General features: G+C 37.5%; 1 protein-coding gene across 50 annotated transcripts in view; it reads left to right on the top strand.

Moving 5' to 3' along the window:
* Window positions 1-13,425, top strand: part of SETD5 (SET domain containing 5) — a 77,038-nt gene that overhangs the window by 30,417 nt on the left and 33,196 nt on the right. For 5 of the 50 annotated variants that reach the window (XR_011527367.1, XR_011527366.1, XM_070576610.1 and 2 more), the window contains exons 2-10: window positions 32-91; window positions 2,834-3,020; window positions 3,834-4,058; window positions 5,717-7,572; window positions 7,855-7,960; window positions 8,287-8,495; window positions 8,835-8,893; window positions 9,402-9,580; window positions 10,515-10,553. Coding sequence is in view for 48 of the 50 variants with exons in the window: in XM_070576610.1 (XP_070432711.1) it covers window positions 7,481-7,572; window positions 7,855-7,960; window positions 8,287-8,495; window positions 8,835-8,893; window positions 9,402-9,580; window positions 10,515-10,553 (684 nt within the window). In the remaining 2 variants the exon portion in view is untranslated. Of the gene's footprint in view, window positions 1-31; window positions 92-2,833; window positions 3,021-3,833; window positions 4,059-5,716; window positions 7,573-7,854; window positions 7,961-8,286; window positions 8,496-8,599; window positions 8,641-8,834; window positions 8,894-9,401; window positions 9,581-10,514; window positions 10,554-13,425 lie in introns of all 50 variants that reach the window. The other 45 variants (XM_070576623.1, XM_070576613.1, XM_070576620.1 and 42 more) reach the window with 32 other exon arrangements.

The raw sequence follows: 13,425 nt of genomic DNA, 5'->3' as shown, positions 1-13,425 counted from the left end.
CCATACTAATTTGTGTCTCAACTTTTTCTAGGTCTTCAGAGCTACTGGAAGCTAATTTTTTGGGACTTCATATTCAGAGATCTATAAAAAGGTGACTGAGCCAAATAAACTCGTTTAATTTGTTTTAGTTTTTGAATTTTAATGGATGCTAAAATCACATGTTGAGTTAATGGTGATCATAATTCATTCAGCAAGTATTTCTCAAACACCCTCGCAGGCATTGTTCTGGACGTTGGAATTACAATAGAGGATAAAACAAAAATCCCTGGCCTCGTAAAGTTTATATTCTGATAGGAAGAGACAGACAAATTAACAAGTAAAAGATATCTTGAAATTGTTCCACCTAGAGACAGAGTTAATTCTTACCGTTCTCTCTAGACGCTCTTCAAACTCTGTGATAAATTAATGACTGCTATAACTACTAAGCTTGGTAAACTAAACTAGGAGTCTGTTGTCTTCGTTTATAAAACTAGAGTGATTATAATAAGAAAATATTGCATATAGCATGATCTGTTAAAATTTCTTCAGTTAACATTTTAATAGCTACATGTTGCAGAGTGTTAAGTGAATTAAGAAGCCCCAATATTGTGAAAGCATTATTTAGAACAAGATGGCCAAGCTCACCTATAATGATTGCCTTCATCAGAACAGTGGAAGGATCATGTAAAACTAGACAAAGGGAAACTGGAGGAATTCATGAAAGAGAAATTCATAGTTAAGTACTTAATGTTTCTTAAAGTTACTTGTCAACTGTCCAAATTAGCTGCGTTGGGATTTCATTAGGGAATGTATTAATGGTTTATTCACTCATTCAGGATGTATTTTCTGAAGCAGTTTTCCCATCTTTTCCTTTTAGTATATCTTTTAAACATTATAGAAAAATAATATCAGCTTAGGTTTATAAGTTTTCTTTTATCCAGTAGCCTACTTTTTTTTTATGGGCATATAATAGTAATAGGTATGACAAAGGATTTTTAATGGTGTTGAGTAAATTTTTTTGTCCTTGACTGAAAATACAACACATGATCCAGATTCCTGTATTGGTCGGGGGAGGTAGGATCATTATCAGACTGATCTGATCATCAAACCCAGGCAGCCTCTGGGCTTTTTTCAAATTTGAATTATACAGTGATACTAAAATTAGAGAAAGAGTTGTAGCCAGCACTCTTCAATATTTAACTATGCTCTTTGGGGCATACTTGATAAGTGTTTTGTCTTTTCTCATTTTTAGATTTTATTTCAATTTCCCAGAGGCTTGGAGGATGTACTGCCTGAATTTCTGTTTGGATGTATTGTTAGGGAAAGGAAACGTTTGTGTAAGATGAACCCAAAGGCAGACACTTATATTAGTCACTTCTGTTTTATGAGCTATGAAGAAACAATAGATAGGAAGATTTTTTCCTTTTCATTTCAGTCTCAAGTCTAGCAGTATGTCACCTCCAGTTGAGTTGGAATAGATATATTGCCACACCCAGATTTGGAGAGCCCTAGATCCATTGGTGAGATCCAGCTCTTTCAAAGTGTACGTGTCAGGGAGGACTGCTTATAACAGTTGATAGTTGTTCCAGCATTCTAAAGTAACAGCACAAAAGAGTAATTTATCTTTATGCATTCTGAAAAATCTTGGCCTAATTCACTGTTGACAATTGGTTTTCTTATCCACATTAATTTGCTTCATATATCAAAGTAAGATTCAAACATCTCAGATTGTCTACCATTAAAATTTGCATTAAATGCCCTGGATTGACTCAATATCATAATTTTCATTCCATTTGGTTTTTTTAGTATAAATAATCATTTTACTTTTTTATTGTCTTATTTGTCTTACCATGAATCAGTATATCATTCATGACTCTTTTTGTAGTATTTCTGCAAAAATATGTACTAACATGGATCTGTAACATTTACATTTACTTTCTTCCCTCCCACATAAAATGGTTGTTGTTTGACCCTTTTAATGGTTTTTTAACATTAATACAAAACTACTAACATAAAATCATGCAAAGTGCACTGTTTTCCTTTTGCACCATACCTCTAAATCTCTTAGTCTACTTTTGCTTTTTTACACTTCAGTAGTTTGTGAATCTTTCTGTTCCCAAATTCCACTGGTTATGGTCACCAATTCAAGGTATCCTCACTCCTTTTCCATACAAAATTTTCTAATCTTTATCATGAAACAGTACTCTTTGTTGTTTATGTTGTATTCATACCTAACAGTGGATATTATCTCACAAATATAGTTGTAAAAATAATTGCATTTTCTCCCGAAATTTTAGTTAAAATGGTTTAAAAGAAAGGAAAAGAAGGCAATAAGAAACAGCTGTATCAAATCAAATATAAACAAATTGATCTATTTTTATCACATTTAATTTGGTAGAAATAACATTGGCTGCTGGTAAAACTGCATTTACTTGTGGCATAGAAAAAAAGTTTAAAGGAGATCTTGAATTGCTAAAAAATTAAGTTAAACTATGATATTTCTATTAACCATCCTATGTTTTAGAACTTAGTTGGGTCCTAGGCTGCCAGAAAATTTTGTTTGATGAGCATTTGTAGAATGAGGGAAATGTGCTTATTAAGGAACTAGGTAGACAGTTATTTTCCCTGTGTCTGAAAAGAAAAAAAAATTTAAATGAAAACTAAGCATAACTTTTGCTTCCTTGCTTTGTGGAACGTTAATGCAGTACAGAGTAAACATGGGACAGTGTGTAGATCCCTTGCTGTACTTATTTTATTTTTATCCCTTAAAGCCTTGTGCAAAAAATATTCAGTAGTATTTTGGGTAAATTTAAAGAGCTCTCTGATTACTAGGTATTTTCCTTTTCTGTGGCAGGATTCCTCATGTCCATAACATGTTGGTTGAGGCTCTGCAGCTCACCCCCACTCTCAGAGTGGCCAGTCTCCATTAATTGGACCCGGTGATTTCTACTCTCTGCTGTGTTGGACGTCATGAGCATTGCAATCCCTCTGGGAGTCACCACACCAGATACATCCTACTCAGATATGGCTGCTGGATCAGAGTAAGTGCTACTTCTAGGTAGTAGGTGCAGTACCAGTTTGAGTGGAGACAGCTTTCTTATGGGCATCTAATAATAAATATGTAGTATTTTCTAAATCCAAGCCTAGCCTGCTATAAATGATATTAGACCTTTCTCTTTGCCCCATAGAAGCTAGAGCATAAAAAGATTTAGAAGAGGAAGGAAAAGAATTTGGGGGACATTTTTTCTGAGTAAATAATTAATAGAGTTAAATTTGTAAAGTAGTGATTACGTTTTCATTAGTTTTGATGGGTGGAGAAGATCGAAATAAAGTAGGTGCCAATACCTGCTTCTGTAGAGTTAGCTATTATTCTGATGGATGGAGATAAGGAGGAGTTCTCTCCAACTGATTTTCTTTGAAGGCCTCTTCCTATGTACTTCTCATTGTTCTAGAGTAAAGGGGCTGAAACTTTATATGGGCAGGTTACTTAGACCTTCTGACATTTGGGTAGAAAACAGAAAGCAGTGTCATTTGTTTTTTATAATAATTGTTGCCTAGAAAGAGGACCTTCAAAATCAGTGGTACCAAACTTTCTTTTCAGCTAAGAGCAGCTTTAGAAATTCAGAGTTTGTCGAAAAGCCCAATCCCTAAAATAGACTCAATTCTTGAAGAATTTAAATGCCAAATGGCAATGAAGGTAGGCCTTCGTTATAAAACTTTATATATTATTCACAGTTTTAAAAATTTTAGCCTTTTGTATCCCTTCTCTTTTAAGTTGTCCAAGATTCCCCCTGCTCACAGATTCCCCCTCTTGTCCTTTTACCTCCCTTGTACCCAATCTTCCTTGCTTACAGAAAGGAAGTGGAAGCCCCCTACCTTTCAAGACGAAGTGGCACTACACCAGGATGTGAAAGTCCAGCGAAAGAGACCCAAGGGGCCTAGGGGGCAGCACACCCCCAGAAGCCAAGTCTATTCCAGGCAGTACCAGGGATTAGGGTCTGGGCTGGAAAAATCCTGGTGTTTTGAATATGTTCAGGTCCAGTTCAGACTCTTGATCCCACAGCCACTTCTTGAGTGAGGTGGGTGTTGCTCTAATTCCCCTGTTTCTCTTGCCATTTTCACAATCCCTGGGGATTCTTCCCCCTTCAGCAAAGCAAAGCAATTGTACCAGAACTCTGGGTTCAACTGCATCCCTGAGTAATAGTGGTTTTCTTCCTTAAAACTGAGAATGTTAGTAAAGAGTATGTACATTTCTTCACAAAGCCACCTAGGATAACTTAACTGTTTATTGACTTTCTTAAAGAGAAAGCCTTAAAATGAAGCTGCCCTAAAAAGCAGTATATTTTATTCTGGGGTGGTCTAGAATTGAAAGCAGTTTTTGGCCTTATTCCCTTATATATAAAAGGAAAGATGGAGGGAGGGGGAGGGAGAAGGGTGGATTGTGTTCCTTACATGGCTTTTTTTCCTGTTTTTAAATTTTTTGCATGCTAAAGAGTTTTAGTTATGCCAATATGGAACTTACAATTTTACAACTGTTTCCCAAGTAAAGTACTTAAAAATCTTCCTGGATTAGTAGGTGACATAGTTGTATAGCGTTAATAGATTTTTATAGTCAACCACTAGCCTCCTATCTGGAGTAACTGGAAAACTATATAGGTAGACAGCATTAACTTTTGTGAGAAATTTCAACAAAAAGATTAAATCAATGAGTTTGAGATTAGTAGATAAGAAAAAGACCTAAAGCAATTATTCTTAAAACTGGTATTTTTCCGAGAATACAGAGATGACTGCCCATAAATGTTGCTAGGGAGTCCCGAAGTAATTGCAGAAACAAAAAATACTGCTGGCCTCAAAATCTGACTGCAGTGTTTCTGTTTCCTGAAACATTTTTATCCTCCAGACAGATTTCTGATACTGTGGTCATAACTAATTACACAGTTATTCATTTAGTATTTCTCCAAAGCAGGAGAATTCAGCAGTTGGCTTTTGTACCAGTCTGTTAAATTATCGATGATATTTGTTAATACTTTACCATGCATATTCTGCTGTCATACATATTCCACTGTTCTGGGCACCCTTAAGATTAGACCTGGTATGAAGGGCAACAACCCCACCTAAGTAAAAGACCTAGATTTTATCTCAGGGGATTTTAAATCTGGTGACAACAATATGCATTTTTTTGTATATTTGTAGGAAAACCTCTAGATGTAACAACAGAAGCAAAGATTTTTCTGAATTTACAGTACTGCCATAAATGAATTTCCAACATTTTCCAAGAGGTAGCATTATAGCAGCAGATTGCATATTGTACTTAGAACACAGCTGATGGAGTATATCTGTTATAAGCATGGCTTCTGTGTATGTGCCCAACTGTCATAGCGGTTCAAATATAGGGGAAGAAAGCCCATAATTACATTTGCCCTAAAATGATTGGCTAACAAGAGATGCAATCCTAACACTCCAAATTTTTAATCCATATTTTAAAATATAGATAAGAGCTGATATATATGTCAAGGAATAGCCTAGGAAATCCTGTAGTTACCTGTCAGCATGTAACTATGCATTTAATCAGTAGCCAGTATGGAAATTACAGAGTTTCCCCATCAAAAGATATGAGTTTAAATTTTAGTATTTGGCATGCATAGCAATATATTAAATGCTGTGCTTGACTAGAAAGTTTTGTGCAGTGGGATGGCCTTTTAACCTCCACAATATACATTTTATTTTTATTCCCTAGACTTGCACATGAAGTGCATATGTTCATATTTACTCAATTTGGAGATGGGTAAGATACAACCAACATAGCTCCATCTCCATGGCCATCTTTTATTTCATGCCGCTTTCCTTTTTCCCGTCCAAAAATAAATCCATTCCTAATAAACAGCTATCATGTTTCACCCCATGTGTTTAATGGTACAAAATCTCTTACATAAAATATGTACAGCTCTTTGGAATACTTACTTATCTAGTAAATTAACAATATTGCATAGAGTTATTACTGTCTCTTAACTGTCCATTATAGAAACTAAATTCTACCTTCATTTTATTAATGCTTGTTTGCCTTTGGTTTCATTTAGGAAACCCCACCTGTTTCCTATTACTCAGAGCTGATTGCCTCTCAGTGAGCCATGTTCAGATCATCTTTTTCTCAAGAATACTGACCTGCATTCTTGACGTATCCCCCCCAGTTCCCATCTTACAGACCCTCTTAAGTAATAAAATGCATGCACTTCACTAACAGAGAATACTTTCCTATGTCTAAAGTTCTTCTTCACCTAGAAATTACCTTTGCTGTTATTAATAAGATCCCTTCTCACAGTTTTGGAGCATATAACTGGGTGAGTTGGATACATATCTCAGAATTTTCTTTTATCCCTCACTTCTCAGCTGACCTTGCACCACATTGAACTGCACACTTTATTCCTGCCAAGCACTGTATAGTGTGCATTTCTAAGCAGGAAAAATGTGTGTTACTTGAAGCAAACAGTATGCATTATTTGATTCCCAGAAGACCCATTGATCTCTAAGGCTGAGTTATGCATGTCCTTGGAGTTTCTAATTTGTGAATCTCTGTTCTGCTTAATTTAAATGATAGATAATCCATTAATCAGTTCAGCAGAGTCATACAATTGCATTCCTTAATTATCTTTCAAAATTCCCTCAAAAGCTAACCAGTTAGCAATCAAAGTTAGGTTTTTTTCCTCAAAAACTTGAATTTTGTCCTTTGCCACCTATGCCTTTTTACTATCAAGTAAAGACGTACATTAAATTTCTAAATTTGGACACATTTATAATTTTTTATACTAATAAATTGTGCTTGAACAGTTTTTTTTCCCCACTCAGTGAGGGTACAAAAAGATACTAAACCAAACTTCTCACTAAGCCTGGTTCCTTAAGATCGCATATAATTTTCTTTAAAGGTAGAATGTTATCCTGGTTTCCACATCAGTTAGGCATAGTGGAAAGAGCACACACCTTGGAATCAGACGTTGTTTCAAATCCTGGCTCTGTCAGTTTGTGACCTTAGCACAAAGTCACGTAATCTCACCACCTCAACTTCCCCATATGTAAAAATGGGGTGCTATTTACCATGTTTAGTAGTTTCAGAGTAAATGAATCAATACATATAAAGCACCAGCAAATAATGGGCAATTCAAAATGGTAGCTGCTACTACGGTTATTTGTCATTAGGCTAATATAACTTCTGAGTACAGTTTTGATTATTTTGAAGTTCTGTGGTATTACCATGCAGCTGTTAAGTAACTGTGTCCTTCATATGCTTGCATGTCATTGGTGGATGAGAAATTATTACTCTAATATTTGAAAGTGTTTGGGGGTTCATCAAGATGAGAGGTATGATAAATATAAGATGCCATTGTTTTTACCTGTACTTTCTTCAGGGTATCCTGTCTTGGTAGTGAATGGAAGAGGGCCTGGTCCCTGGGGCAGTGCAGAAGGCACTTTCATCATCTCACTCACTGCAAATGTCATGTGAGGTTTCATGGAAGTATTAAGAGATCCAATTAAGAAGAATAGTTCTGAGTCTAAACCAGCCCAGAGTGGCTTCTCTAGGGGAAACTCCCTGCTCAGCTGGTACGTTTGTGTTTGTCATTAGGGACACCTTGTATCCCAGGTGCCTGCTTTGAGACATCTGCCTGTACTGGCCTCATGTTACACACAAATCCACATTTAATAACACTCCTGCTGTTATTTATAGGCTTAGTTATGTTAATCAGATTGTTTCACTGAATTCTTTCTCTTATTCTAGTGGCTGGTGGTTGTGGAAAGAGGAGGGGTTAGGATGGGAAGTTAAGTCTTAGTTTAAGGAAAGATTAGGTGTTATGCTATCATGCGTTGCTTTTCGCCTTTGTGCAGCCCTGAATCTGTGGAGGCTAGTCCAGCAGTTAATGAGAAGAGCGTGTATTCCACTCATAATTATGGGACCACTCAGAGGCATGGGTGTCGAGGACTGCCTTATGCTGTGAGTATGCATTTGTTTCTCTCCAGAGCAGTGATCTTCCTGGAGTGTAATCCATTCTTATACATTGTGACTTTCTTGAAATGTTTATATGCAGCATGACGAAGTTGCCCCTTTTGCACTTCCCTGCCTCCAGCGGACGTCTAGCCCTGCATCATTGTTCTTGTTTTTATGTCCCAGTTGACCTTGGCATTTTGTTTTATCACTTTCCTGGTTGAAGCCAAAAAACGAAGGGTACTACTTTCTTCTTTCTTTCCATATGTACCATACTTTAGGGGAGAGAGGGGCCAGTGTTTGGACACTGTTGATTTAAAAAATCTTATTTTCAGGATCATAATTACGGAGCCCCTCCTCCTCCGACACCTCCTGCTTCTCCCCCTGTCCAGACGATCATCCCTCGTTCTGACCTGAATGGCCTGCCGTCGCCCGTAGAGGAACGCTGTGGAGACAGCCCGAACTCTGAAGGAGAGACTGTTCCTACCTGGTGTCCTTGTGGTCTTTCTCAGGATGGCTTCCTTCTCAACTGTGACAAGTGCAGGTAAGATCATGTTCCATCTAAATTCAAGCCTGGGTTGCTGGGATTAGGGTTTCTTATTAGTAGGGAAAAGCTCAAAGTATTCTTTCTTGTGTTTGTTAATGTAGATGATTCCTTAGTGCTCCTTGGCTCGAATTCTCTGCACTAGGTGAGAATTACTGACAACAAGGAATGAGAGATTGATGTTAAAGCTATTGAATTTGATATGAAATTTAATGTCCTGGAAACATTTGGTAGGTGGGAGGGAAGGGGGTAGTATATGCAGAGACACTTCTCCCATGTGTGCAATGATGTACTGCATGCTGTTGGAAGGACTACTTTAAGTTTATTTTCCCTCTTTAGGGGAATGAGCAGGGGGAAGGTTATTAGACTTCATCGGCGGAAGCAGGACAACATATCAGGTGAGCTGAAGATGGGTTAGGCCTATATTTTAACATACGATATTTTGTGATTTAAATGTTTGTCTCAAAACCCCTCCTTCTAAGTTCCCATGGTCCCCACCTCTTTTCATGAGAAGACATAGAAGTCCTCTCAAGACCACTGTGTAATTTTCTTATTGTGAATTAAATGTATCCAAGAACAATATTTTAGCCCTGTAGCAATCAAAATATTCCTTATGAGCACACAAAAAAATTCCTTCTTCTATGTTAGACATTGAAGCAGAGCTAGGGAACTGAATTCAAGGGGAGAAATAGGTACAATGTAGAACAAGGTTTATATACTTAATGCCACTGATAAAGAAAGAATCTTCTTTTCATATGGAAGGTAGGTATTTATGTTGTTCTACAGATGATAAATAATAGATGTAGTAACTTATTGGATATGAGGTAGATCTAAAGAAATAAGCTGCTTCTAAAGCACTTTTGAGGCTGTTTGTACAACATGAACTATGGTGCAACCTTTCTTCAGGTGGGGATAGCAGTGCAACAGAAAGCTGGGATGAGGAGCTTTCTCCTTCCACTGTGTTGTATACAGCAACACAACACACACCTACAAGCATCACCTTAACTGTTAGAAGAACCAAACCCAAGAAGCGGAAAAAGAGTCCAGAAAAGGGTCGTGCAGCACCAAAGACGAAGAAAATCAAGGTATGAAGGATAAAAGTCTCTTAAGTAGAAATAGCTAAAATTTTGGACCAAGAATGTACCAAAATTCTTTTGAGAAGTTGTGATCCAGATGTTTAAAGGGCCACTTTTGCTCTGCTTGCAAAAATCAGCTTATCTGTGTTATGAATATGTAAACCAACCTCTCTTCTGCCACTTCATACCATCACAACTGGCACAAAGTTTCTTCTACTCCAACCCCCATCCCAGGTATGAAATCCCAGCCCCCCTGGCACAAGCCCATATATGCTGCAGCCTGCAGTCTAGGCTTCCATTGTCCTCATATTATCTGCCTGCCTCCTCAGTCCCAAAACGTAGTCTGAAGTTCTTGTCCTGGTAACATGCCCACCTCATGTCATTGGGTTGATTGTTTTTTCCTTGTTTGAAAAAAATTAGGAAACATCTCTTGAATGGTCTAGGCTTCGTCAGTGTCGTGGTCACTTTCCTGTATTCTCAGCTAAAAAGTCTCCAGGAGAAACCTCTTCTGTTTTGTGTTCTTTCTTCCCCATCACAGCAACTTTGTTGCTCCTAGGTGACTTGTCCACCCCTTGTTAAGGGGATTGGTCTTTGTTTCCTTCTTAATTTCAAAACGGGTAAATCTGCAACCTTACTTAACATTTTTATGTACTTTTTCATTTAGTGTCAGGGGTGCATATAGGACTTAAGTGATGCATGCTCTTCCCTGTTAATTACCTAGTTCCACTATGGAAAGTATTGGAATTAGCCTCAAAGTTCACTGGCCTTGAGCTACCCCTATTCTTGATAATAGTGCGGGGAAGTCCATTGTATTTTGTTACCTAGGAAAAAGGGGACAGACAAGAACACTAGTTGTTGCCTTAGTTTTACTCTCAGATAGGTATAACTGTCATTATTGGTACCAAGTTTTGTTTTGTTCTACTTGTTTTCCTCTTTGGGATAGGCATTTCGAGAGGGATCCCGGAAGTCCTTGCGGATGAAGGTAAGGGGTATTCTTCCCTGATGCTGTGTTTTACTTCATTGTGATCTTGCATTTTGGTCAGCTTCTTTCCTGACATTGATGATCTGGGAATCTTGGACTCTGCTTTTCGTTAGTTTGTAATTGTTGCCATTCGGTTTTCATAGAGCCTTTCTCCAAAGTAGATTTTCTTGACCATTTTCTGAAATATTTTCCCTTTCTGTAATCAGCCTTCATTTATTGGTTTTTTCATTAGCTGCTTTTCTGGCGGGGGGTAAGTGACATTTTGCCTAACAAAATGAAGCTGATGTGTTCTGTCATTGTGATTGACCTCAACCTCAGGACTGAGATTTTTCTGGTTATACAGGATCTCTTGTGCACCCACTCTAGCACCATGTGGCCTTTAACCACCAGTTGGAAGGATAAATTTCATCTGTAGGAAATTAGTGCTATTGATAGGAATTACTCTGATTGGAATTACTCACTTTTGAACTGTTTTCTCCCGGCATATCTATTTGGTATAGGACTGATGATGCTAGTGTGTTTCTTTTCTTCAGTTATCAAATAAAAGAATTTATGAGGCATGAATTTGGAGAGCAGTTGGAGAATAGAGAAATTACATGCAATGGTTTAAAAGGGCTTTTAGGTACTGGGTGATAAAAACAGTTGGCCCAAAGGAGATTTGATTATCCTGTCTACTATCTTCCTTTACCTATGTATGTATAGGAGGACAACATACCTCCCAAACTATTACTTATGGCTTCAAAGCATTTAATTAGAATTAAGATCTAGTTTAATTCTGTAAGTATAAATATCCCTAAATGTGTAAATGATATAAATATAGGATCTTTCCTGTTGACAGTTATATGGCATAAACATTAAAATCTTTTAGTGAGAATAAGCTTTATTAGGAATATATATATATATATATATATATGGAGCACCAATATGACTGATGTTAACAAAGATCACAGGTGGCACTTTATCTAAAATTTGAAGGTCTCACCTTGCTTATACAGACTTGTACATTTCTGTAAAAGACATGGGAAGGGACGTAGAGCCCCAGAGCATCAGAATCCTGGGATGTCTTGGAACACAGTTATTTCTTTGCTAAATCTCTTGCCTGCAATAGGCTACATTTGCTTTAACTGTCCCTTTATTTTTGTCTCATTTGCTTGGAGAGGACCTTAAATAGACTTGTGGGGCAGTCATAGCCCTGATCCTGGTTGATGAGCCCTTTTTATTTTCTCAGCTAACTGTTATAACTTGCCTCCAGAGATTCAAAGCCTTTTGAAAGCTATTGATGAGTCTCCCAGAAAACTACACATAAACCCCAAATATTTCTTGCAATTGCAAGATATTGACAGATAACTCCAAAAGTGTGTTAAAATTTATACATTGAAAGTATACTGGTTAGTTTTATTTTGATTCTCGTATCAGAATTCTAATTTGAGTTACAAATTTTAGACTCAGAATTAATTATTAGTAAGAACTCCACCAAAGATTTCGTTGGGAGCCATAAGAATGGGAAGAATTTACCATTTGGGTTTTTAATCCCAAAGTCAAGAGCTTTCCTACTGGAGACTGCACAAAACCAGGGTTTCTCAGCCTCAACCCTGTTGACATTTTGAACCAAGTAATTCTTGGTTCTTGGGGGCACTGTCTTTTGCATTGTAAGCAGTTAAGCAGCATCCCTGGCATCTGCCCACGAGGGGCCAGTAACACACACACTCAGGTATGATAATTAAAAATGACTTCAGATGTTACCAAATGTCTCCTTAGGGGCAAAATCACCTCTGGTTGAGAACCGCTGCTCTAAACCCACTGAGATGAGATCTCCAGGACCCAGAAGAATGGGACAACAGAGTAGACAGAGTTGTATTAGTGAACAACAGCTAATACTGTGCCAAAGGCTTCTAGTATACCTTGTCTAACAAGTCAGAAGTTTAGTGATCACTACTGGGTACTTAAACCTGAGAATACTGTTTGACCCCTGCTAATCCCCAGTCTTATAAGCACCCTTAAGTTTCAGGCTTTGCACTTTTCTTTTGCTCAGCTCCTACTGACAGCTCACGCAAGTAATATTCTGTTCTCAGTGTTTTGGCCTTAGGTGTTTCTTAGATCCCTTTGTTTATTGTTCAGTCTTTTCACCTCTAGTGAGAAATGTGGAAAACAGTGGTGTTAACTTTTTCCTTCCATTTCCCTATTCCTTGGGGAAGGGATGATAGACAACAGTCAGTCAAAACTAGTGACACAAAAGTGAAAGGAAGCAATTGTTATAATATGCATAAATGTTTTCTACATTATTTATGGAAAGTATATTTAATTTTCTTACACCTGTTTTTGCAAGTTTAGTGTGGACATGGATTTGCAAGTAGCTTTGGTACTGTGATGTCTTTCCCTTCTAGTCCTCACTAGTATGACATCATCACTGTCAGTGTTTGTTTTGTTTTCTGGTGACACATTATGTCTTGAACACCATGGAGGAGAACATGCGTCAGACTTAAGCTGTGTCTCTAGCTCAAGCACATATAAAACTGTTTAGGATAATGATGCTGAGATTTAATACTCTCTTCTCAGTCCCCTCACCACTGAGGGCAGTGGTTTTCCTAGAGAAGAAAAGCAAAGTACCTCTCAGCATTTTCTACACTCCACCTTCCCACCCCCTCCCCCATCTCACCTCTTCAGAGTGTGGCTGTTTAAGCTGTTGAAAATAGAATGTTAGGAAGATAGACTCCAAAATGATAATTTTTTCTATGGAAGGCAAGACTATGGGTTATTTATTTGTTTATTTGGGTCACATGTATTTTTAGAATGGACACATTGTATAATGAAAATCAGTTACACAGAAATAAAAACGTTCTCCGGAGAGTACTAAAACACTACTAGTTTGAGC

The sequence above is a fragment of the Equus przewalskii genome, chromosome 15 (assembly GCF_037783145.1).
Source record: "Equus przewalskii isolate Varuska chromosome 15, EquPr2, whole genome shotgun sequence".
In the NCBI taxonomy this organism is placed as follows: domain Eukaryota; kingdom Metazoa; phylum Chordata; class Mammalia; order Perissodactyla; family Equidae; genus Equus; species Equus przewalskii.
Note: the sequence above shows the minus strand (reverse complement) of the source record. Positions and strands in the feature narration are given on the sequence as shown.